Raw genomic sequence first — 26,790 nt, 5'->3', positions numbered from 1 at the left:
TCCCTCATAAAACGTAGGATATGAACTCTAGCCTGTCCTCCTTTTTCAAGCTTTTGTTTGTGCATTTTCTGAACTACTTCTCTGACAGGTCTTTCAGGCAATTTTGAGCCCTGCGTACCAGAAAATACAGTGTGTTTCAAAACTGGAAATTTTGTTTTGTGTGATCTCCTAGAAGAAATAATATGTTGCTTACGTAAATATGGAAAATAACAAAATAACTACTGTATAAAATTTGGTAGCTTGTAGGCTTGTGAAATTGACTAGAGAATAGACAAATCACTCATGGAAGAGTAGACCCCCCCATCATCCCTAAAGGACTGATGGGTAGAAAATATTTTCTTTAAAAAGTTTCATATCAATTTCACAGAAATGAAGGAATCACGTTTCAAATTATGCATATTTGTAGATAGAAAACTGGCCTAAATAAACACAGCAGCACCAAATGATAGGTCGAAGAGGTTACTGGTCAGTAATATATGGCCTAAATACCACCTATTTCTTTCACAGTTGCAAGATATGTTTGTTTGGATGTTTGGCAAGTTTGGGAGTATTCAAATCCCAGAAAATGAATTTGAAAAGCCTGGCATCTATAGAATCAAATAATTTGGGATTTGTTATTTAAAGGGCTGCAGAACTCCATCCCTTTGTAATTCTTTTTAATGTAGCATTTCTGTCATGGTTTTAACGTAAAAAAAAAGGGTTAATCTATGGATCATCTGTAACTTAAGTCTTCTTACAATTCTGATCCTTTTTGTTCAATACATTTTTCTTCCACAGAGAGGAATACAAAGAAAATGCATTCTATTTGAATTTATATTTATCCTTATGATAGAGCTGCTATCCTTAATTTAAAATATCATTTTAACTGCAATCCTATCTACTCTTGCTTAAAAATTGGTTCATGAGCACTCAATGGGCTTATATTCAAAAAGGGATGCATAAACTGATGGCATGAAAATATTTTATTTGTATAAAGTTAGGTATATGGGAAAAGAATTAACCCCTCAGTGATTGATAACATCAAGGAACAAATGTAGTCAGCATTACATTTTGGTTTACTGAAAACTTGGAACAAAAATCTGAAGCACCTGAATAACAAAAAGTTAAACCTGGTACTCAAGTAAATGGCTGAACTTCCACCTGGGATTCGTTTGATCACTTCATTTACAAAAGATCAATGGTAAGTTGTGGTCTATTATTACTTGGAAAGGAATCTGGTTTTGATTTCCTATTTAACAAATCTACATTCAGACAGAAAGTAAAGAATTGTTCAGAAGATCGGTTGTTAAAATATGTATTTATTTTCTCTGTGTTGATACTTCTTATGGCTGTAATAATATATTGCAGTGATATTTCTAACAATTGCTATGGTATAATTATTGGGCATGATCCACAACCTTGTTTCATTGACTTACCCAGAACTATTGAGTTCAGGTATGCATGAGATCAGGATTGTCAGTTAACTAGGTAGAAAGTGGTATAATGTTTACTGACTTGATAAATGAAAAACATAAATGAAGTTTTTCATATCTCAGAGCAGTGTTTCTCAGTCTTGGCAATTTTAAGATGTGTGGACTTCAAGTCCCAGAATTCCCCAGCCAGCATGAGAGATTGGATAATGTTTACAACTAGCCATTCAGTACCTTGAAAAGCACATCTGTGGAAGTTGATTGAAAAATTGGCCATCTTACTTGTGATATAGATATCATGCTTCTCAGGGGCCATGAATCAATTTTCAGAATACCTGGAAGCTATTCTAATATTTTTCACCAGTCTGACAGTGTTTGTTTAATGCACAACTTCTGAGTGATTATACTTAACATCTGCCAAAGCTTAAATTATTAATCTTGGGGAAATTGTACTCATGAAACAAGTTTTTATGTAACTCCCTAATCAATGGTAAATATCCTTCTATTCTGTTTTTTTTAAAGGCAAATTAGCTTTTCCTTGTTAGGTTTTGAAAATTGTGCGGTCAAATGGAAAATCACTTAACTGATTTTACCTTCATTTCTCATTGTTATTTAAGTAACATTAGCTGTGTACAGAGAAAATAAATAAAAGAATGCAAATATAATAATGGAATAACTTAAAGTAATTGCTAATATAGTTCTGCCAAATAAAATATCTGCAAACCATGGACTGTTTGTTTTGTTACAGGTATAGGGCCTTCACATTTGTCTTGACTTTCCTGCTGTATGTTAGTTTTCATTTATCAAGGAAGCCAATCAGTATAGTTAAGGTAAGCAGCAAGGAAGTACATTTTTACCATATCCTGATAATGTCAGACAAGGAGGTATATTTTTATGTTTCCTATAAGTATAATTGCAGGTGACAGTGCAGTACACCTATAAAAATGCTGGATGACAATTACAACTAGATAGCTGTAGAGTAATAAAACTACATAAAAATATTCATAACAAGCCATTATGTGGTTAACATCCTACAAAGATGCTTTATGCAAAGATATGTGAAACTTGTGAATATATCTTAAAATGGCTTTCTGTGACTTGATGTCACACTATGTTTGAAATATTATAAATGTGCATTAGGATGTTTGCAAGAATATAGATATGTTATAATGAATCCTATCAATCACCAGTTTGAAATTTATCTGGCACATTATGTTGGATGTTCTCTTAAATGCTGTTTAGCTCTTTTTCTACTTTTCTTTCACTTTTCATGTATTTCCTGCTCCTTTCACTCAATCCTACTGTATCATGCAATCTCCTTTTTTCATTTTTAAAAAATGCATATAAAGTTATCTTATGTGGTATTATTTCAAAACTTGATAAGGCTGAATTAGCCTTATCAAGTTTTGAAATAATACCGCATAAGATATCTTATTTAACTCTGTATTTAACTTTATTTCAGATATATTTACCAGTGTGCCTGATAGCCTGTTCCAGTAAAATAAATATTTTTTAAAATGTATTGTTGAAAACAAGTTCACTTGATTCAATGCAACAAAATGTTCAATTGTATTTCCCCTCCCTACCACTCTAATTTAGGGAGAACTGCATAAACGCTGTACCACTCTTCAAATTATTAAGCCTGATGCCAATGAAGAACATGCCATCCACATTCCACCTGTTAAAAAGTTATCTAATGATTCTTGCTGTGGCTGGGAACCTTTTGGTGAGTAGTAGGTCTCCCTACTCATAATAATAATAATAATAATAACTCAAATAACTCAAATAAAATACTATTGGAAATAGGACTATTGGAAAAGGGCATAGATTTTTGTCCATCAATTTTATTCTAAATGCTTGCTTACCTGAACTTCTTAATCTTATAAGAAAAAATACTTCTAGAAATAAGTCAGGTAAGCATTGTTTTATACCTTTCTGTAATGTGAAAGAACAATCTATATTGCCTACAATATTGATTTAATTGTTTTGCATTATCTGAACTGAATCTTGTGAAGAACAGAAGAACTGAATCTTGTGAAGAACAGTTTTAAATAAATGAATTGCATTCCTTTTTCCTTCCCAGTTCAGACTTGCATTAACTGCATCAATATGCAGCACAAATTCTAGCAATTTTATTCACATGACATACTCAGGGGCAAGCATGCAAGGGGACATATGACTGCACCTATTCATCACATCTCCAGGATTTTGTGGATGGTATTATGCATCCTTTTTGTCAGATAGTACAGATACAGCTTAAGCATTTTGTTCTTAACACAGGTTTAGCTGAATATACAAAGCCAGCACATACCATTCTTTCCCCCCATCCCCCACTGCAGTCACTGAATATGAAGGTGTTATACATTATTTAGACACATTTTAAAACTTAGATGTGAGAGGCCATTTTAAACTGTTTACAATTTTCATTTTCAATCCTTTGTATAATGGTAAATATGTTGTTTTCCTCCATTATCAAGTTATCTACTTTCAATGATAAAAGTGTTCTTTTTAATTTGATAAAGCTACTAGAAGTCATTTTTATACAAAAACCAAATATGATTAGATAATCACTATTTATGAAGGTTATTTGTATTTAAGTAATTCAGTCCCTTGAACTGCTATATGTATTCCTAGATAAAAGCAACTACAAACAGTTATTGGGAGCCCTGGATTATTCATTTCTATGTGCTTATGCTGTTGGAATGTATCTGAGGTAAATTTTCTTATTCTTTATCCTGCTTCATGGGTTCAGTTTGTCAATACACAATATTATACTATATCTGATCCTTGTCAGCATTTTGCTTAGATGTTTCTGGGAAGCAAAGAGGATATTACTGAATGAGAAATGTTGGAAGGACTAAGAATCAAAAGCATGAAATATTTCCTATTATAATTACAGTTGAAAGAAACAAGGCTTCATAATCTAATGAATTCAAATGTATTTTGAGTGAGAACTGACATTGATTCAGTTCTCTGCAAAACACCCATTTTTTTTTAGATGCCTGTGATTTTTGCTGCCAATGCTAAGCTTTAGAGTTCCACTTTGAAATGTAAGAAAACTATTTTGGGCTGAATAAAGAAATTCGTTTTAAGCCACTTTTATATCTACATGCATAGAATAGAGTCCTCCAGAAAACATTTGTTCATACCATTCAAAAACCTACTCTTTAATGACTTAAAGTTGCCCTCTTCCTCTCATTTGCTTTTCACTGAGGTTCATCAAGGCTCCTATGCCCGTTTCTCACCTCTTTGTGTTAGGTAGAGGTAGTGATTAAACAAACTATCCTTTGGTATCATGGATATGTTGGACTTGGTTATGCTGAAAATACAGTAGTTCTAATAATCTTCTTGGAAAAAAATATTCTTGAAATTAAATTTATATAGACAAGATCTTATGAAATATATATTTTTCAGCAATAATCCAGCTATGATTATGATTGATTTTAGTTCAACATGCATTCAATTTTTTTTCAAAGTGGCATAATAGGAGAGCGTTTGCCAATCCGCTACTATCTCAGTGGAGGGATGCTTGCCAGTGGATTCTTCACTGCGTTATTTGGAATTGGCTATTTCTGTAATATACATAGCCTGTGGTTCTACATCATTGCTCAGGTAGGTGTACCTATGTTATTTTTCTCAACTGTCTTCTCAAAAAGCATTTTAGTGTTACTACAACATAGCTATTGTGGCTAGTAGCCATTGATTACATGGTCTTACATGGCTTATCTAATTCTGTAATCTCTTTAAAAATCATGGGTGGTCACCAGTACATCTTAAGATAGGGATTCCTGTTGTTTAACTATGCAAAAACATTCAATTGTTAAATGTTCAAAAGTCTAAAGACTTGATTTGGATTTTTTATTCCCTTGTAAAAGCTAAAAGAGAAAATCTTGTCTGTTTTTTGATAGAAAAGTTTATCTATTGTTATTATATTATTCTGTTTTTTGATTTCAAAAAGTTTATATTTTTATTTGATAGAAAATTTATATTATTCTTTCTGCAGATAAAACCATTTCTTAAAAACTTAAGTGTGTTGCAGTTATTCTGAGGATTTATGCAATGCAATGCTATAGTTTCAAGTCCTGAGACACTTGAAACTATATTTTTTTCCTTTGGGATAAATTTTACTATTGTCCTATAAAACATTTGTATCTGTTTTGCAGCACAAAGATTTCTAGCCGCTTCAGCTCCAGATACAGCCTAGACTACTATTGATTAAAAGCAGTTGATTGTTAAGAAATAGTAGAATGCAAACTAATTTCTAAATCTCACTTTAAAAGCTGGATCTGGCATTGAAAGTAGCCGGATCTTGCACTGAACACATATTCTTTACTATGTATTTTGTAGGAGTCTATTTCCAAAATGATACACAAGTACTGTAATTAAAAAAGCAAATGCTGCCCTCAACTCTTACTGTTCCAAAGCACACATTTCCTAATGAGTACCACAAATCTTTGCTGAAGCAGAAGACGCCTGATATAGTCAAAAAGATTTCGCATTTACTGTCAGTTCTGCTCTTTAATAATGGAGAGGATTGCCACCTCCTCCAGAAGTAAATAATGCTTGATAAATAAAAAAAACTTAATGAGATACTGTATGAATCCTAGGTACAGAATAGCAAGGGCCCTTGAAACATGGAGAGAGTTATTTGGAATCCACATTAATCATTTGCTGTTGCTGCTACGTCTGTTCTTGCAATATTCCTCCTTCAGTCTCCATTAGCTTACTATTGCTCTGCCATGATTGTATCCTCTCAGCTATGCATCATGCATAAATCAATAGCCCTTTCACTTTTATTGCCCCAACCCCTGCACTGCAATCCCTGCAATTAAATAGCTGGAGAATAAGCTGAAGATGTCACACAGTAGATGCCCTTCTGTTGCACAGCAGTTACCCCATATGCTTCAGCCTTCAGAAAGACCCAGAGAGATCAAATTATAGAAGGTAATACAGTACTGACAGAAAAAAGTGGTGAAACTGTGGGACCTGAAGTCTGGCTGATTTATTATGGTAATGAATAACCATAATATAATTTTGCTGTTATGTGTACCATAACTTTGAAGATTATTTTTAACATTAGCTTATTGTATATTACAGCTGTAAAATTCTTTGCTGCAGGATAACCTTTGCCATTAAAAACTTTTCAGGTAGCCAATGGATTGGTACAAACTACTGGCTGGCCCAGTGTGGTCACCTGCATTGGCAACTGGTTTGGAAAAGGAAGGTAAATTCTCTCTTTTGTCTGTCTGGGCAGAGGGGAGAAATCTTTGGGTAAAGGCCAAATAACTAACTCTAATAAAAGAATGCTTCATTACACAGGTAAATTCATAGATTACAAATGCTGTGTTTTACCATAGAATTGGGCCGTAACTATCCTTTATTTATATATTAATGGAATGTATATGGCTGCCCAACTTATACAACTGCAACTCTGAGCAGCGGATAATAAGCAAACAACAAAATAAACAGATAATAAACCAGTATGCTTAAAAGCATAAACAGAAATTTTAGGCAATCAGAAACCCAAATCTACTTTACACCAATCAACTTGGCCCCAATGCCCAAGGGAAGAACCACTTTTTTAGTGTTGCCCTGAAGACTAACAAGATCAGGGTCAACCATATATTGAGGAGTTGGGGGGAGAGGGAGATTGTTCCAGAGGGCAGGTGCCATAATGGAAAAGGAATGCTTTCCATGTCCCATCAGATGGCATTGCTTCAAAGAAGAGACCCAGAGCATACCCATCCTACTAGAGCATGTGGGATGGGCAGATACCACTGGGGGGAGGCATTCCCACAAATAGCCCACTCCTGTATCATATACTGACATTCACTGTAACACTGTGCCTCTCACTACTTATTACCTGAGCCAATCCAGAAGGACACCTTGGTCAGTGGTATCAAAGACCACTGAGAGGTTAAGAAGAGCCAGGATGAATGCACTTCTGCCTTCCCAAGCCCATTAAAGATCATCCACACGTGTAATCAATGATGGGTTGGTATTTTATCCTGGTCTGAAACCACTGAAAGTTGTTCAGATAATCCACTTCCTTCAGAATCATTTGGAGCTGCAAACTGACCACCTTCTCAACTAGTACCTAAAAGGTTGGACACAGGACAGACAACCTAAAAAAGAAAGGTTGGAGACAGGACAAAAGTTTTCAGTCTGTTGGATCTAGCAATGCCTTCTTGAGGAGGGGGTGGATCACTTGCTCTCAGCCCAATCTAAATTACAGGGTGGTGGTTGTGGAAGGAATAAAAGGAGGGAGTGCTATATATGCCGCTATGAATTCAAGAATAAAAGGCAGGATATAAAGCTAATAATTCAGGATTAGTGTTTGAATATACTGCTGTGATTTGTGAACTGTGTTGGGATGGGCTTATGTGTTATTAAGCCACAAAAACAAATCAATTCCCAGCTTAATATGAAGTTTATCAGGGATAGCAAAAACAGTCCAGATTGATCCTGTGTTTAAATCACAATCCCTTCTACTGTCTTAAAATGTAATTGTGCAAATGTTTCTACTGCACAAGGTTAATGTCTGTGAGAGTATTAACCTTTTTTTTTCTTTTTCATTTACTGTAGGAGAGGACTGATAATGGGATTATGGAACTCCCATACTTCAGTAGGAAATATTTTAGGATCCTTAATAGCTGGCTACTGGGTATCTACCTGCTGGGGTCTGTCTTTTGTGGTGCCTGGCATTATAATATCCTTAATGGGGATTATATGCTATCTGTTTCTTATTGAACGTAAGTGTCTATGGTGAAATGGACATACATACATACATACATATACTGTATATATACTGTGTGTGTGTACACACACACACACACACACACTGTATGTATGTGTGTGTGTATATATCTCTCACACAAACACACACACACACACACACACATATATATATATATATATATCATGCTTTCAAATGTAATCAATCAAAGCTATTTACAGCCATGAAATAAAACCTTATCTCCTATCTTCTCTTTGTCAAATAACAGCTCTTGAATGAAATTTAAAGAAAATACAAATTAGATTTAAAAATGTAGAATTTATTTATCCAGGATATTTATTTATTATTAAATTTATACATCACCCATCTCACTATAAAAGTGACTCTGCGGGGATAGAAAGGAGTCTCTAACCTTAGCCCATCTCCAAGTTTAGATGTAGGTTTAACAAAACTTATATACAGATACTGTAAATATACAATTTTTCATTACTATGCCGTTTCATAATAATAAGTTTCTATTACTGCAGTTGGCAACATTTTGAAAAGTATGGCATATGCATATTAATGAATTCTATTTCCTGTTGCATTATTTCAGATCCTAAGGATGTAAACTGTATGATACAATCATCAAATGTAAGTAAAAGTTTTATTTTTTTTGGCAATATCAATGACAACTGGTGGGAGGATAGGAAAAAAAAATCAGAATATTGGAAAATACTTTTTTTAGCTTCCTTTTCCTTTTTCTTGAGCTTGGTGTTCCAGCAAAATTGTTGTCATTCTCAAAGATTGGAACACTATACTGCAAATATTAGTTTATCTTATTAGGGATTTGAACCAAAATTGATGAGATCATTTTATTCAATAGCTCCAAGATGCACAAAATGTCCCCCCATTGGATTACTGCAATGTGTTCTCCATGGGGCTGCCCTCAGACCATCTGGAAGCTGCAATTGGTCTAGAACATGGCAGCGCAAGTAGCCATGGGCAAACCATGGTACGCCAATGTAACTCCTCTACTTCACAAGCTGCACTGGCTTCCAGTAGGCTTCCAGGTGCAATCCAAGGTGCTGGTTATCACCCATAAACTGCTACATGGCACAGGACTAGCTTATTTGTGTGACCATTTGTCTCTGGTTATATCGTCCTGTCCCACACACACTTCCAAGCTGGTCCTGGTCCTGGTCCTTCTTTACATCAACCTCATCTTGTTGGACCTAGGAATTTTGCCTTTTCCATGGCAGTGCCCATCCTTTAGTATGATCTCCCCCCAAGATTTGAGTGTCCTACCCCTCCCACCAACCTTTCAAAAACTATTAAAAAGCTAAGTTTCCCCACAGGCATTTTGGCTAGGATGCTGTGGCCATCTCAGACATGGTGTGACAGCCAGAATGTTCTGTATGTTTGTTTTTTCCTTTCTATATTTGTTGATTACTGTTTTTAATGTTATGTTAGCCACACAGAATTGCTTTGGTCAGTTGGGCAATCATATACATTGAATAAATAAAATAAAATGAAGTAAAATAAAATATGCCCATTGATTAACACCAAATAATTGTCTCTACTAAAATCTACTTGTCTCTACTAAAATCCTCTGTATAGAGCTGGCACAAAACGTCTCACTGTCTTAAATGAACCAGTACCTGCTGTTCCTCTTGTTGCTCCAGTCCCAGCTACCCATCCCCTCTTGTCTCATCCTTCTTAATTACTGCTATGGAAATATCTTTCAGAAATGTTACAATGGGTCAAATAAATTCAGCATTCAGAAGCCAGCATTAAGCAGTAAGATAATGAATATGTCTCAGGTAAAGCAAAAATGTTTTCATAATTAAAGTATTTATTACAACTGTAAATCATCTACGTGCTACATAAAAATTAATACAGCTTGATGAAATATTTTTTGCTTAATCACATTGTTCCAATTTTTCATCATCAGAGCTGATATTCATTTATCTGTCCTTGTGTAAATCAGTGTGTGCATCTGTGTTTAATTTGGGTGGGTGGTTACCTTTTACTACTTTTAGCCAAGATGCATGCATTGATTTTTAAAATACCTTTTTGGTATCTGCAATGATAGGGCTGGCTCTCCCCTTAGGAAGGATGAAACAGCCAGTTCAGATGACAGAATGGAAAAGTGGTCAATTGTACCCAAGTCCTGATCCCATCATGCACCCGATCTGCTGCCTGAAGAGCTCCAATTCATGAGTCTAAAGATTCTTAGGCTATTAATTTTCCTATTAAACATTCTGAAGTTTTAACAAATGTCAGCATTGTGTTGCTTTACTAATGCACTGGTTAGATAAACACAGTAGGCCCCACCAAGACCCTATATTGGATAAGAAATCTAAGCAAAAGGAAATAAAGTGAGGGTAATAGCAGGGCAACAAAGCTTAACCTGAGAATGGAGATGTTCTGTGTATACCAAAACATTGTTACTTTCATTGGAAAAGACTTTTTAAGTGGAAGCTAGGGGTGCAAGTGATGCATTTATCTTTTTGCAGTGTGATTGAAATGTGGCTGAAGCAATGCTGTAAATCTATCAGCACCATCCTAATACATGTAACTATTTAGCTCTATCCTTACAGAAAACAGGGTATTCAGATTCCACATAGAAAGTCTGAACGCCAGTCTCCATAATATGTGGAATGAAAAGCAGAGAAGAATCCTATTCTTCCCTCTTAATTTAATCGTAACAGTTACGCTGAACCAATGCCTTCTACTCCATAGCTGTGTTCTGGGAAAAGAGATAAATAAGCCTGCTTTGTTCACATTGAAAAAGCAAAACAAAACACCTCTCTGGCTGTCTTACAGCATTTGAGAGCACCGAAAAAGATAAGACGCAATCTTTCTGCAAAAGAAAGGAACTGTTTCTTTGGTTTGTTTGCTTGCTTTTGTTTTTCTGAGAAGGAGAAGGCAAGAAGTAATAATTCTTGCTCCCCATTGAACAAAAAATGTTAATCCAGAAGGCAGGGACAGGGATTAGAGGAATCTGAAGAAGTTTCTCCTGGCTGAAATCTTGCACCTTGTAACCTTCTGGCCCACAGGGATGGAAATGGGAGATCTCTGATTCAGTTGTGGTTCCCACCTCTGCCACTAAACATGAAATGCTTCTGTTATTAGTATTCAGTATATAAATAGCATATCAATATATTACTTCTCTTTTACTGCGCATTAAAATATTTGGATTGCTTAGTTTATAAAGAAAGGAGACGTACTGCCTACGTTCAGTTTGATGGGGTCTTTTGTAGGATCCAGAAATGCACTGTCTGCTACGCAGTAATGAGAATTGCACAAAGCCGCTGAACCTTAATGGCATATGTGCACAATTTGAAAATGGAAATGCTGCTATAAGTTTCACTGGAGCTTTGCAAATACCTGTAAGTATGTCAGCTTCTCTAGTAATAGTAGTAGGGGACAAAATCATTGGAAGGATGCAAATCAGCCAAGTTCTAATTTGAATTTACAATTAGATTCGAATGAGTTTGATTCCAAGATTCAGTTCTACTGCATAGAAGTATGCGTGCACTTGTGCAAAAGGCTGCTGAGTCTTTGAATCAAACTAAAAGCACCTGATTTGATTCAACACATTGAGTGAACCTGACAGTTTAACTTGATGATTCATTTTAAAGGAGAGGATTTAATCAAGTTGAAACCTGAATCAATCCTATAGATCCCTAGAAAACCAATAGGAGGTGCTTGTTAGTGCATGGGTTTGGAATTACCATTAGAGCATATTATTCCAGAGAAAGAAACCCTCCAGACACTGTGTAACACTCAATGAGCAACAGGAGCTGTGCACTTGACGGAGGAGAGATTAGAATGCATTGCACTGTGCTAGAAGATTCCCCCTCCCTAGTTCAAAAGATTCCAAGATTACAGTCATTTTTAAATGACAGGAAAAGAAATAGTTTTATTAGATGTTACTGTATCCATTGATCTGCAAAGGAGGACCTGACATTAACTTGCAGTGGGGGTTGTTCCCAGGCAAGGTCTCTTATCCCATATATTGAAGCAGAATTTTATTGGTTAATCAAACAGAGTGTATGTGACTGCAGACCATGCTGCTTGCTTAGTATCACTATTTACAAGACATGGCTGCCTCACTAATATAGGCTCTTTATGCATGATCCTACAGTATGAGCAGCTGTCTCTGTATGATATTGGACAATTATATGTTGTTCAGGAATCCTTAACTTGCACAGAAATTAGCCTAAAGCAAAAAGCTTATTGTCTTTTTCTTCTCAAATTAATTTTACTTTCTATGCTCGTCTATGACTGAAATAAAATAAAAATTGAATTGAATTTCACTTTCCATTCTTTATAGGGAGTGGTAGAATTCTCTCTCTGCCTGCTATTTGCCAAATTAGTCAGCTACACTTTTATTTTCTGGCTTCCACTATACATCACCAGTGTAGGTAAGTGTGCTGGCTTAAAGAATTATGTAAGGCTGGTCATATAAACTGTTTTGTTGTTTATTCGTTTAGTCGCTTCCGACTCTTCGTGACTTCATGGACCAGCCCACGCCAGAGCTTCCTGTCGGTCGTCAACACCCCCAGCTCCCCCAGGGACGAGTCCGTCACCTCTAGAATATCATCCATCCATCTTGTCCTTGGTCGGCCCCTCTTCCTTTTGCCTTCCACTCTCCCTAGCATCAGCATCTTCTCCAGGATGTCCTGTCTTCTCATTATGTGGCCAAAGTATTTCAGTTTTGCCTTTAATATCATTCCCTCAAGTGAGCAGTCTGGCTTGATTTCCTGGAGGATGGACTGGTTTGGTCTTCTTGCAGTCCAAGGCACTCTCAGAATTTTCCTCCAACACCACAGTTCAAAAGCATCGATCTTCCTTCGCTCAGCCTTCCTTATGGTCCAGCTCTCGCAGCCATATGTTACTACAGGGAACACCATTGCTTTAACTATGCGGGCCTTTGTTGTCAGTGTGATGTCTCTGCTCTTCACTATTTTATCGAGATTGGTCATTGCTCTTCTCCCAAGGATTAAGCGTCTTCTGATTTCCTGACTGCAGTCAGCATCTGCAGTAATCTTTGCACCTAGGAATACAAAGTCTTTCACTGCTTCTACATTTTCTCCCTCTATTTGCCAGTTATCAATCAAGCTGGTTGCCATAATCTTGGTTTTTTTGAGGTTTAGCTGCAAGCCAGCTTTTGCACTTTCTTCTTTCACCTTCATCATAAGGCTCCTCAGTTCCTCTTCACTTTCAGCCATCAAAGTGGTATCATCTGCATATCTGAGATTGTTAATGTTTCTTCCAGAGATTTTAACTCCAGCCTTGGATTCCTCAAGGCCAGCACCTCGCATGATGTGTTCTGCATACAAGTTGAATAGGTAGGGTGAGAGGATACAGCCCTGCCGTACTCCTTTCCCAATCTTAAACCAGTCCGTTGTTCCGTGGTCTGTTCTTACTGTTGCTACTTGGTCGTTATACAGATTCTTCAGGAGGCATACAAGATGACTTGGTATCCCCATACCGCTAAGAACTTGCCACAATTTGTTATGGTCCACACAGTCAAAGGCTTTAGAATAGTCAATAAAACAGAAATAGATGTTTTTCTGAAACTCCCTGGCTTTTTCCATTATCCAGCGGATATTGGCAATTTGGTCCCTAGTTCCTCTGCCTTTTCTAAACCCAGTTTGTACATCTGGCAATTCTCGCTCCATGAATTGCTGAAGTCTACCTTGCAGGATCTTGAGCATTACCTTCCTGGCATGTGAAATGAGTGCCACTGTTCGATAGTTTGAACATTCTTTAGTGTTTCCCTTTTTTGGTATGGGGATATAAGTTGATTTTTTCCAATCTGATGGCCATTCTTGTGTTTTCCAAATTTGCTGGCATATAGCATGCATTACCTTGACAGCATCATCTTGCAAGAATAAACTGTTACCAGAAGTCATATTTGAGAGGGAGTTCAATATTGCTAAACTTTTTCTAGATATGCTATTAAAAAATCACAGTCACAAGTTTACTCAAATGAGTCTTTTGGGAGTGGTGGTATAAAAATATAGTAAATAGATAATGCATAATAACAGTAAAAATTTCTCTGAGTTTGATTGTTATATATGACTAATTAAGTTATTCTTGCCAAGTTAAACAAAAAATTGATTATATCTAATTGAATTATATAATCTCTTTTTCACCCAGAATATTTTGGGATCCAAATTCCTTCCTAACATTTCCTTATGCAGTGATTACTACAGCAGCAACACATTGGATCCCCTTTTTTCATTAGTAATTCTGATAATTCCCCAAATTTAACAAGAGGTTTCAGGAATACCGTTTTTTCCATTTGAATTCAAAGTGTTGAACAGCTGTGATATATTTTGCCTTTTCTCCCTCATGCTATATAGAGCAACATTTTGTATTCCCAGGCTGTCTTGATTCTATAGGCACTAGCTTCAAGCTAGCTTCAGCAAGCTTATTTTACTTTGTATCTGCAAACTATGATTATGTAACAGTTGCAGATTTAAGAAAATTTGTGTGATTTAGACATACTTGCTCAAATAGTTGTCTTGGGAAATATTAGGGCATCTGAAAATATTTAAATTGTTGCTGGTATATTTTTATTTTTCACCGGTAGAACATCTTGATGCCAAAACAGCCGGTGATCTTTCTACTCTATTTGATGTTGGAGGAATATTTGGTGAGTGTGCAACTCTGATCTGTTTATTATTTTTAAACCTACACATATGTGAGTCTTTGAACTTTTAAATCAAATTCTGAAACATTTAGAGACAGGAAATACTTTAAGTGGGTGCTGACAATTAAAGCTCAGTTGCTGACTTGAGAAAACAATATTAAAGAGAATGGGTTTTTAATAGCAGATGGAGTTTTGGGTGAAAGAGTAGTGGCTTTGATATTTAATAACAGCTTGTATGGAGGCACAAAAGTAGGAGTCAGTGGGATACATTCTTAGAAGTTGATGGAAACTGCAGAATTCAGGACTGCAGTTTGGGAAAGTCTATGAATGAAATCAGGAACAGTATCATCTTTCCCCTGTTCGGTAAGAAATTGGCAAAAATATGGTGGCACACTATATCAAGTAGATAAGAAGAATATGTTTGGGAGCAAACTGGCATAAATGTGGTAGCTGAAAGTCATGGAACAAATGCTAACAGTATAAATCAAATATTCACAGGTTCAGCAATGTGCTTCCTATAGAAATCACAAAGGTGCTTTGAGAAACTCCCATGGTTTTGAAACCAGCTTTGCTCCTTTGTGATTCACCAAGTGTGCGTGAGAGCTAAGCCTATTTATTACTGACTCAGCTATGCTGTATTTCAAACCACAATAAAATTTGTCTTTGAAATGCTGCTGCTCTGTCTAGTTCATCATTTTCAGGAATCCTAACCCTATCCTGACCCTAGTAAGATTTCAGAGGGAAAGATGACATAACAGATTTTCATTACATCCTCATAGGAACTGCTCAGATTTCTTTTTTGCATATTTGCAAATAATGCATACGACATAAAGGATATGAATAATGGTAGGAGATACATGTGAGTTATTTCCATTTTGTGAGGGTGGGGATGAAGGATTTTTCATTTTTCCACATCTACAGCAGCTTGGTGTGAAGCAGTGTTTGTTTATTTTTATTTATTTATTACTCAAATTTAGCCACCGCCCATCTCCCCCAGAAGAGGGACTCTGGGTGGTTAGGGTTAGTAATGGATCTATATGTCTCTAGTTATGCTCAGTAATGGATGGTGGCAGGAGAATGGATGAAGTTGGTGAACTGGGATTGAATTGGGAGAAGATAACAAAGCATACAAGTATTCAGTTTTGTTGTTAGTTGAAGAGAGGAGAAGATTTAACATAGTGCAGAATTATTAGTAATAGTAGTTAGCTTTGTGGTTGATATATATGAAGGGCACTTCTTAGAAAATCAAGGAAAATATTACTTTTATAGTGTTATCTTGTGCAGTTATGAATGTGCAAAGAACTTTTTTACATTTTTCATCTCTTTCTTTTGTATACAGGTGGAATTTTAGCAGGTTTAATATCAGACCGACTCAAAAAAAGGGCTACAACTTGTGGCATGATGCTGTTGATAGCTGGACCCACTGTAAGTTCTGCAGTGATGATAATGATGAAAGGGTTGCATTTTTTAGTTATATAGACAAAAGCACTTTTTTAGTTATATAGACAAAAGCAGGTTTAATGAAATAGGGTTGCATTTTTGTGCCCTAATATTGTGGGTGTTCAAGCATTTTATTTCTCTAAAACAAACTATACCCACCATACACAATTTTGGGTAACAACAAATGAAAATAGAATTCCAGAATGAAAAATAATGCTAATTTTGTAATTGAAATCTAGCAAAGACAGCTTGTCTTATTACAGAATGATCTAAGCTAACTGTGTACTACTTGTGTCTATCCTAGCTGTATATATTTTCTACAATCAGTAAAATGGGTTTTGAGGCCACAATAGGTAAGTTTTATATTTTATTTTTCCTCCCCGCTTTCTGTCCCCCCATTAGTTGGGATGTTTAAATATAAATCCACTGCAACTCTGCTTTTTAACTCAGGAATTTTTATGGTTCAAACTAATAGTCTGAGTTACCCTGAGATGATTTCTCTTAAGACCACGTACATTATTGTGAATTAAAGATTGACAAAACAGATAATTTTCAAGTAATGTAACTCAATGAAAACATCTTTAATATGATGTTCTCCAGTTGCTTTTTGGATTACAGTTGGAAAGCATAATATTAGGGTAGGCTGTCATATTGTAGGTTACAGGAAATTCTCCCTAGACAAAGAGAAGAGATGTGACATTCTTAAAACCATAAATTGGAGGGGGCTATTTGGCTATTGGATCCAGCTGCCAGCTCAGTGCAGGAAGCCAGGTTAAAACATCTCAGACAAATGGCTAACTAGGCTTGGCTTGAACACATTCAGTAAAGAGGAGCCTACCAAAACTCTGACTAATTGGTTGAACTGCTCTTACTATTGGAAAGGTTTTTCTAACATTCCATCATGATGTGCCTTCCTGCAAGTTAAATCTATAATTTCATGTCATGCTCTCTAAAGCAAGAGAAACTAAATCTTGATGTTCTTCCGAGTGACACCACTTCAAGTATTTGAAAAGTGCTGTCATATCCTGCCATAGTACTCTTTGTTTTTAAAAGACTAAACATATCCTGCTCCTTTAGTCTCTCACCATCAGCTTTTGTTGTTAGTTCCCTGATCATCCTTCTGGATCCATTTGATCTAAGTCCTTTGTACAGTGTGGTGCCCAGAAATGGATGCAGTACTCAAAGTGGGGTCTGACCAGAGCAGAACAAAATGGTTCCCATGATTTTCAAATTATACTTCTGTTGATGAAGCCTAAATTTGAATTTGCCATTTTTTCAGCCACATTGCATTGTAGGCTCATACTCAGTTTGCTATCAACTACTGTTTCAAATATCAGTACCATTTAGGATTTTTGACCTATTCAATCTTGCTGGAAAAAGCAGCTTGTGGTCCCCAGGTTGGGGGTGGTGGTTGTGGCATGGTTTGTCTTATGTTTTTTGATACTATTAGACCCTGGAAGTTTCAGTATTTGTATACCTATTAAAACAAGAGTCTTGTGGGATTTTGGCAGAGTATAAATTAATGTAATATAATGCAATGCATAAATAAATAAACAAATAAACAAATAAATAAATAAACAAATAAGTTTATGGACCCCGTCTGTAAGAGAATTCCATCTGACGGGGTCCCGGAGGCGGGCCTTCTCTGCAGCAGCTCCCGCCCTTTGGAACACCCTTCCCCCAGAAGTGGGGTTAGCCCCCTCTCTTCTGGACTTCAGAAAACAGTTGAAGACCTGGTTTCATTATCATGATTGGAGTAGGGAGAAGAGGAGCCACTCTTGGGGTTGGTTGGTTCCATAGGCCTGCCGGGACCGGTCTCGTCCCCTTTGGGTTGAATTAAATCTGCCATTACTTGGATTTTATTATATTTTATATCTATATTTATTGATTATTGATATTATTTTACTGAATTTTAAACATTTTATTGTAAACCGCCCAGGGTCCCCCATGTGGGGGAGATGGGCGGTGTTAAAAATATGATAAATAAAGTTGTATACACACACTTTTAATAAATAACTAAAACAATACCAAGCCAGATATCCTCCATTCTATACCTGTGCATCTGATTTTGTTTCTTAAGTGAAGAAATTTCACTTATCTCTCAAAGTTCATTCTGTTCCTTTCAGCCTATTTTCCTAACCTATCAAGAAAATTTTGAATTTTATTTCATCTTTTATGGTATTAACTATTCCACCTAATTTTGTGTCATCTGCAAATCTGACAAGTATTCTCTTTACCTCTTCATCCTAGCTATTACTAAAAAAACATATTAAGGAGTAGAAGACCATCTCTGTGGTACTTCATTTAATCTCTCTCTAACTTGATGAGATACCATAGATGTGTATGAGTATGATTTTTGAGCCAACTATGCATCCACTTAATTGTTATGTCATCCACCTCTCCCTACATCTTCTACCTTCTTCCCTGACCTCAGTGGATGAAGTCATCAACTTGTGTGTCTGAAAAAATTGGCAGTTTTGTGGGGAAGATTAAGATTAGTTTTATATCTAGTGAATATATCTTTAAGACTGTTGTTCATAATTATATTAATTATTTTTGTCACTTCCTTTCTGTTTTCCTTCGAAATGAGCCATAAGAGTAGGGTAACTCATGAGTCTCAGTTTCCCAGATTAGTAATACTCATAGAAACAGCAGTAATCTGGGGCATACCTTGTTTTCTTTCTTGTCAGTTCATACCTTGCAAAAACTAAGGGAAGACAATCAGATCAGACAAAGTAGTTTACACAGCACCTATTTTCATAAGAGAAGTCTGCTAATCAACAGAATTGGCCACAAGCAGTTAACAAGTGTTGTAGTCCAACCCAGCTGAAACCATCTCCAGATCACTGTCATTTCTTGCTCTCTTCTCTGCCACACCCCCCCCCCAACCACGCAACTTACTATCTGACAGCACTGGAACAGAAGCTTGGATCTCATAGATGGTAAAAAAGACAAGAAAGCAACTTTCTTCTTCAATAAAATGTTTCCCACTTCCCTAGCCTGGAAATAAGAAAAAGCAATGCCAGTCCTTTCCAGTTACAGTCACTGCTTTGGTAATAGTAGTATATAAGTAAACCATTGCAATGTTTACATTTATCAGTTGCTTAATTGCCCATAGCAGTAAGTATTAACTACTGATTATTAAGACAGTTAGGTCTAGCAGCTAAGGTGCTGGGCTAGAAACCAGGATACTGAATTCTAGTCCTCCCTTAGGTGTGAAAGCCGGCTGGGTGACCTTGGGCCAGTCCCTCTCTCTCAGCCCAACTCACCTCACAGGGTTGTTGTTGTGGGGAAAATAGGAGGCAGGAGCATTAAGTATGTATACCACCTTGAACTGACCAAAAATAAAGGCAGGATAAAAATCTAATAAGTAAACAAACAAATAAACTGGAAATGCAGATCACTTTGTGTTATACTATAAATAGCTGTGCTAAATAAAGCCAGGATAAAAATCTAACAGATAAACTGGAAATGCAGGTCACTTTGTGTTGTACTATAAATAGCTGTGCTGGTTAATTACCACAATAAAGTTTTTTCATTTCATTACTATAAATAGCATAAGCCCTGAACTTAATGAAACTTCCTTCAGAAAGAAGGCTGTAAAGGATTACACTGCATGTCTCCTTTATATGTTTAGAGAGCTGTTGGCACCACTATGGCTCTAAGCAAGCAAAGTAATTGGGCCCTGGGGTAAAGGCAGAGAGCTTCCCAAGTTCCAAATAAATTAGAGCTTGAATGCGAAAGCAGAGGCAGTAGCTGTAGAGGAGACCGTGAAACAAATCCCTGTTTTCATATGCTCATAGTTCACTCCTCAAATTCTGCCACTTCTCCTGATTCACTTTGAATGTCAAGATTCCTCAGTCCTTATTTGCAGAGCTGCAGTGGGTTAAATGTTCAGGTTCACTAAAATCACCAATAGGTCAAATCAGATAATGCTGCCAGTCTTTTCTTATGCAGTTCCTTGTGCCTATTCCTTTCAGTAACAAACTAGCATATGATCTTTCCAATGTTTTATTCTGGAAAACAATTTTCCAGTGTTTTAACAGATACAATTAAATAACAGATCCTACATACTAAGTTTAATGTTTAATTTTAAGCTATGCTGCTCATCTGTGGAGCTCTTGTAAATGGTCCATATGCATTGATCACAACAGCTGTCTCCGCTGACTTGGTGAGTGCTTTTCTGTTCTATATGTAACGTATTAGTTCCCACAGTATTTTCACTGTATTACTTTTAATAAGTACATATAAAAATTTAGAGCACAAATTCCAGAGGAGGAGGAAAGTAGATTGTGTATTAGTGATATTCAGTGGCAATGTTGTAATTACATTTTTTTAATTATGTTTTCAAGTAGTATGAGAAAGATGTCCAATATTAACAAGAGGAAGATTATCATTGTCTCTATTCTCTGTGTCAAATTACTTCTCTCTAAATATGTTGTTCTTAAAGGGTACCCATAAAAGCCTTCATGGAAATGCAAAAGCACTTTCAACCGTTACAGCCATCATCGATGGAACAGGTTCCATAGGTATGATAATATTCCCAAGAACAAAAGACTGAAAAATTCAATAGGAAGCTCTTGACCAGTGTATAGCAGTCTGGTCCTCTCCAGATTTTGAGAATGTTCAACCACCATGGTAAAGAAGGTTGCGGCAGGGATGTACTCTGTATCTCTGTATCAGTTAAAAAGTAGAAGCTCATAAATCCTTGTACTTTTTCAGTGGATAGTAAAGGACAATGAGAAGATGAAGATCACTGCAGACAACATTGCATATTGCCCACCTTTGTGTGGAGATGGATGCTATCTGTATATTTCTGCTGCTTTGTAACTAGCTTCACATTTCACAGTCTTTGAATATATACAGATGGATGCTATCTGTATATTTCTGCTGCTTTGTAACTAGCTTCACATTTCACAGTCTTTGAAGAACCCTTACAGCACTTGTCTTTTGCCAAGTGTCCCCCTGTGTAATGATGCCTACAGCCTGTGGAGGCTAGACTACAGTTGGGATAAGAAGTGGTTATAAGATAAGGCAAAAGGTCCCTTGAGTTGAGCTCAATACCTGGTAGCTGCATGGACATATCCCTTTTGGTTTTATTGACAGCTGTATAGAAATGGCTTGATTTCTGGGATGTTTGTGGACTTCTCAATATAGTTTACAGCCCTGGGATTTCCTGATTGTCTTTCATTAAGTACTAATCATGGCTCACTCTGTTTCACTTCAGCCAAGATTAGCTAGGTGCTGCTATTTGCTGCCACCTGCAGTGACTAAAAAGACTTTCAAATAGCAATAAGGGCTACTCATTGGTATAATAGTTCCTAGTCTCCTTTTTCTCCCACTATTTGTCTTTTTTTCACTGTTCAACTGATGATGCTGTTTTTTGTGGATAAGAGGGACCCTTACCTTGTCACAACTTAGTGCAGTATAGATTTTGGCACTCAGAAAATTATGAATCTATTGGAGAATCTTTGCCTGGCTCCTTATCCTGGAATCCACATAGGGAGGAGCCAGTAAAAAATGGCAGTAATAAACTTAGCCTTGGCAATAGTAAACTTAGCCCCTTCACAACATGTCATTCAGAAGACCTTGAAAGCATCTCTCATCTTTCCTAAGACTAAATGTACTTTTTGGGAAGCTGTTTGTTTCAAAGTTTTAAAGTTGATTTTTTAGGGAACTTGCACAACCAGATAGGTGTACAATTGCTAAATTAATTGTTGTGAACCCATAATTCCATAATCTGTAGACTTTAGGGATGATGATGCAGGTTCTCAGAAACATGTTTTGATGGGTCTATGTGTAAATAAACAGTTGTGGGGCCACAGAAGGTGGTGTTCTCCAGTTGAACTGAGGTTACCATAGGCATTTGAATAAAGCTTTTGAATCTGAAAAAGCAAAGGGTTGGAGGATGTGTGGATACTGGAAGATAATGAGAATAGCTTAGGATGGTAAGAAAATGACTGGTGTTCTTCTAGGTTTGGGTGGTTAGCAGGCTTATGTGTAATATGAAAATTGTAGAGAGGAGAGAACAGTCTCTCAACTGTGCACTTGATATTATTCATTGGCATTTTCCATCAGTTGAGCTGTGGCATCCAGGAGAGGGTGGCCCTAGAAATTTAAATTATAAGTAAATAAACAAATGTAGGTCTGTATATATCAAGTCCACTTTAAGTGATGCAGAACTATATTTTACTAGCACAATATCAGAATTTTATCAGGACTAATATTTATGGTTTTATAATGCAGTGGTGATAAGAGCTAGTTTGATGTAGTGATTAAAGGCAGTGGGCTAGGAACCAGTGGACTGTGAGTTCTAGTTCTACTTTAAACACAAAGCCAGCTAGGTGACTTTGGGCCAGTCACTCTCTCTCAGTCCTAGGAAGAATGTAGTGACAAATCACTTCCAAAAAATATTGCCAAGGCAATTTTATGGACTTGTCTGTTTAGTTGCCAGGAATCAAGACTTACATGAAGGTTGTCAGGCTCTGCCTGAGACCCAATAAAAACACAGACACTAGAGTAGACTTTAGGTTCTGGTTTTATTTAGGATTAGAGTGCATGCCCTTAGAAAGCTGAGAGTGAGGGGAGCGCGCCGGAACGGGATTTAAATAGCCCGCGCCGGTCAGCGCTCCACCCCACCTTACCCCAGGTGCGCCCCACGAGTCCCAACCGTTCGTCCAGGTGAGAGGTCGTCCAGCCCCCTGCACCCCGGGCATCGCCTCGATCGCCTTCCTGTACGGTAATGATCCATTGCCAGGCGATCAGGCTTCTAATTCCTCGAAAGCCCGGGCGCACCCTTCTGAACCTCACCTGTTCGGTTGTTATTCAATTTCATGTCAGTTTCCTTTTATTGTTGCCTCCTGGGCTGCCACCCTCAGTCGTTACATTGTTTCTTTTACTGCTTTTTGTGTTTCTTTATTGCCCTTGCCTTATCAGCCAGGGACCCATAATCTTGTATTGTCATGCGAGCCGTTGCGATGTCACAACCATCGCAACGGTGATCATGACAAAGGTGCACAAACACACACACACACACAGAGACATGGCAGTGGTGGGATCCTCCTGCAAATGTGTTAGTTACACTGACATTTCAATAAAATGTTGGTAAGTTTAACAAGACCCAAAATTGTGAATCTTGCAAATGACACTCCTCCAGCACTCCCATGACACCAGCTACATCCCAGTGAAGTGGATGTCACAAGAGGACCAGCTTGCCATCAACCCTGTGATTCTGCTTGTGGTTTGCACATGGAAATGGGTGAGGCTGATAGGAAAGAAAATGGCTGGATTTGTTGTCATTCAGAACAGCTTTCAAACCCATCCAGTTGTTAGTTTTCAAGCTCATTCTGAAGCATCAGTGCCCCATTTCCTGCACAGTATTGCTTTAATGTGTGTGCATGGTATTTTAGGTGCAGCACTGGGACCATTGTTAGCGGGTCTTCTCTCTTCATCTGGTTGGAACAATGTCTTTTACATGCTGATGATAGCAGATGCCTGTGCCTTACTGGTAAGTCATACTGTAGTGTAGTTCTGCTCCTTTATTTGTTGAAATGTGGAATAATCAATTGTTAATGCTTCTGTGAAAGCATGATATTCCACAGTGTGGGCATGTTATCCAAAGAAGCATTTGGAAACATGCTGGGGTAATTGTATTTCAGTTTCTGTACAATATATGCTTGTTAAAATGTTTTTTACAGGAGAGGTAAGGTACATTTATTGAAGTAAGTTTCACTATTAGATGTCACAACATTCTTTGTATGTTAGCTAGCAGTAACAGTAATGAACAGATCGTTAAAAGAAAGGATATTTTAAAAATACATTCCTCAAATAGCATCACAGAGATTATCATTGCAATACTAAAATACAAGAGCCAGTTTGGTGTAGTGATTAAGGAAACGGGCCAGAAACCGGGAGACCCTGAGTTCTCGTCCCACCTTAGGCACAAAGCCAAGTGGGTGACCCTGCGGCAGTCACTCTCTCTCAGCCCTAGGAATGAGGTGAGGGCAAACCTCTTCTGAAAAACCTTGCCAGGAAAACTGCAGGGACTAGCCTAGGCAGTCTCCAGGAGTCAAAAACTGACCTGAAGGTACATATACAACAACAACTAAAAAACAATACTGTGATAGTCTAATTCTTCCTTATGGCCTGAAATAAATTTCCACAGGGGAGTGCTAGTTACTTAAGCTATGACTGCCATGAAACCACGTATTATAAAGATTCACAATCACATCATAGTGATTTTATGCCCTGTATTGTTAGAGTCAGACCCTAGTTTTATTCTTACTGGATTTACTGAAATAATTCTGAAGTTTGTTCTGGATTTCTCCGCTTTGATCCAAAGGAGATAACCCAAAAATATCATACATCAGTGAGTTATAGGAATCACCTATATGTTCAGTGCTGAAACTTAAATTAGGGATTGATGAAATCTTTGCCAATAGGTTGTATGAGCCATGAGACCCTATACTAAAAAAATGGAAATTTGATATTAAAGCATATTGCATAATATGCTACTTCCTTCCATTTCTTCATTGCTACTGCTTTACATTAAATCTTGTTAAGTTCCCAAAATTTGTTTTCTGAATGTGCCCTCACTTCCTTTTGGTTTCTTACATGCACCCAGGTGGTCAAGTGCCTCTCTTTAAAGACTGAAATAAAGAATTGGTGACAAGAGTCTTTTCTGCTCTTAACATTCAGCAAATAACTATTCAGATGAGGAATTAATGTCATTAGTTCATTTCTTTGTTTCTTGTTGCTTTTAACATTCTACAGTTAATTATTTCTTAAACATTTTTACAGTTTTTACTCCGCCTTATACGAAAGGAACTTCGATGTAGTCTTGAGCAGACCTTGTAAGTTCCCGCATGGTAAAAAAGATTTGCTGGCTGCTTAACATTAATTTTTGTTTGCGTATCTTTTCATAGAACAATGTTACCACTTTTTCCCGTTTTGTTATTTGGAACTTTGCTTCTAAATCAGAGAAGAAGAGCTGGCATCCTCTTCACATGTTCAGCAGAGGCCATACTGGCTGCACTGCTGAGAATTGTAGTTCAGCCACAGATTTCCCACCCCTTTCACAAAGAGATGTGTGAAAGTGCTGTACTTTTTCTTCTTTATTTTTAAGTAGCTACTACTGTCTTCCTGTAAATAAATTCATTTTTTTCTTTTTATTTCACTTTAACTTTTCTGTACATAATGCTACTTTTATTAAGGTGCCCATATTTGTTTTAAATTTCTGGGCCTGTGATTTAAATACCCTTTAATTTCTATTGCTATTTTTAACTCAGTAATAGCTAATAGTGTACATAGGTAGAATAACAGTTCTCTATTTTGTGTGCTCACAGGAGATCAGGTTCTTTGGTTTCTTAAAAAAAAGTAATTGTAGCCCTACCATATATGAGGTGCAAAACTCCAGAATGCCACTAGGTGACAGCCTGTTGCCGTCTAATGGTCACCCAGATCTTTAAAGCCCTGATATGGCTGGCCTAAATCGCTGTACATCCCTCTTTATATAAATATATAGATATAAATTATAAGATTCCTTGTTTCTCACTTGCTGATATTTCCATTCTTTTGTAGGTTTAAAGAACACTAACTTTTAGACAAGAAATTTATAATAATTATTTTTAAAGAGATTGATCCAGGAATCCTACTTGATCCCTCTGAGAAGAAAGCTGCTATATAAGAGCCCACATTGCACCTCTTTTTTTGGATTGTTGATATTTCTGGAAATAACATTTGCATGCAAATCACATTTCTTGAAAAGCTTGCACAGTTATGTTTAGACAGCAGAATTTCGACTCTTCACTCCTCCCCTCTTAGTTTTGCACATTAATATCAGGAATGTGAGGGTATGAAATAAAGGACTGCCAGCTATTCTCCATAGCAGAACTGAGCCAAAGAAAATTGTGCCTTTATGCTCATTTTGTCATAAGTAAATATTATACTACATGATTGCTTTTATGTTTTAAGGGAATATATAGTTTGCAGACAAAAAGCTAAGGAACCAATTCATTTGGGTACTTTTTTGTAATGTGCTAAAAATTAGCAAAATGTGTACTCAAATGCCTGTTATGTCATGTCCAGTTTTGTTAAAAATGACTGTTGAATATGTGATAGTTCCTCTTCAAAGTACTCAGGTTCTTCTTTTATATATGTAATTTTATTAAAAAATTTAAAAAGGAAAATAAAAATGAACAGAAACTAATATAGAGTAAAGAAAGGGAAAAAAAGAAGAAAGAAGACAAAGGAAAAGCCAAAGGTGCAAAAGGAAAAAAAGAAAAGAAATACAAAGTAGCTTCATACTATACAAAGAAGAGGGATGTATGCTTACTTTCTTTTCAGCAGTTAAAAGCCCAAGTATAAATTTACCTCTTACTTTATGGTTACAAAAAAACCCTCTTTTTTCTATAATCTATTTTTCCTAATCATCAGAACCATAAATCAAAAGTTCGTTTTTTATTGTTTTCACGCAAAAAGTATATAAGGCGTTTCCAGTCAGCAATAAACATGAATATTGTCTTTTCTCTGATCAAAGATGTCAATTTGGCCATCTC

General features: G+C 36.7%; 1 protein-coding gene across 1 annotated transcript; it reads left to right on the top strand.

The window, feature by feature from the left end:
- The first annotated feature begins 767 nt into the window (after nt 1-767).
- SLC37A1 (solute carrier family 37 member 1) lies at nt 768-26,441 on the top strand. The gene is made up of 18 exons (XM_063305314.1): nt 768-1,180; nt 2,158-2,239; nt 3,009-3,135; nt 4,044-4,122; nt 4,886-5,025; nt 6,561-6,633; nt 7,995-8,161; nt 8,741-8,778; nt 11,391-11,519; nt 12,467-12,557; nt 14,735-14,797; nt 16,134-16,219; nt 16,539-16,587; nt 20,332-20,405; nt 20,685-20,763; nt 23,644-23,741; nt 25,034-25,086; nt 25,814-26,441. The coding sequence occupies exons 1-18, from the start codon at nt 1,125-1,127 to the stop codon at nt 25,827-25,829; spliced, it is 1,500 nt and encodes a 499-aa protein (XP_063161384.1). The 5' UTR covers nt 768-1,124; the 3' UTR covers nt 25,830-26,441.
- The last annotated feature ends 349 nt before the right edge of the window (nt 26,442-26,790 follow it).

The sequence above is a fragment of the Candoia aspera genome, chromosome 5 (assembly GCF_035149785.1).
Source record: "Candoia aspera isolate rCanAsp1 chromosome 5, rCanAsp1.hap2, whole genome shotgun sequence".
Classification (NCBI taxonomy): Eukaryota; Metazoa; Chordata; class Lepidosauria; order Squamata; family Boidae; genus Candoia; species Candoia aspera.
This window is presented reverse-complemented; position numbering and strand designations above follow the sequence as displayed.

Coding starts and splice junctions, on each gene's coding strand:
- SLC37A1 (XM_063305314.1), top strand. CDS start 1,125: ATGGCTGAACTTCCACCTGGGATTCGTTTGATCACTTCATTTACAAAA. Junction 2,240..3,008: donor AGCCAATCAGTATAGTTAAG/GTAAGCAGCAAG, acceptor ACTCTAATTTAG/GGAGAACTGCATAAACGCTG. Junction 8,779..11,390: donor GTATGATACAATCATCAAAT/GTAAGTAAAAGT, acceptor GGTCTTTTGTAG/GATCCAGAAATGCACTGTCT.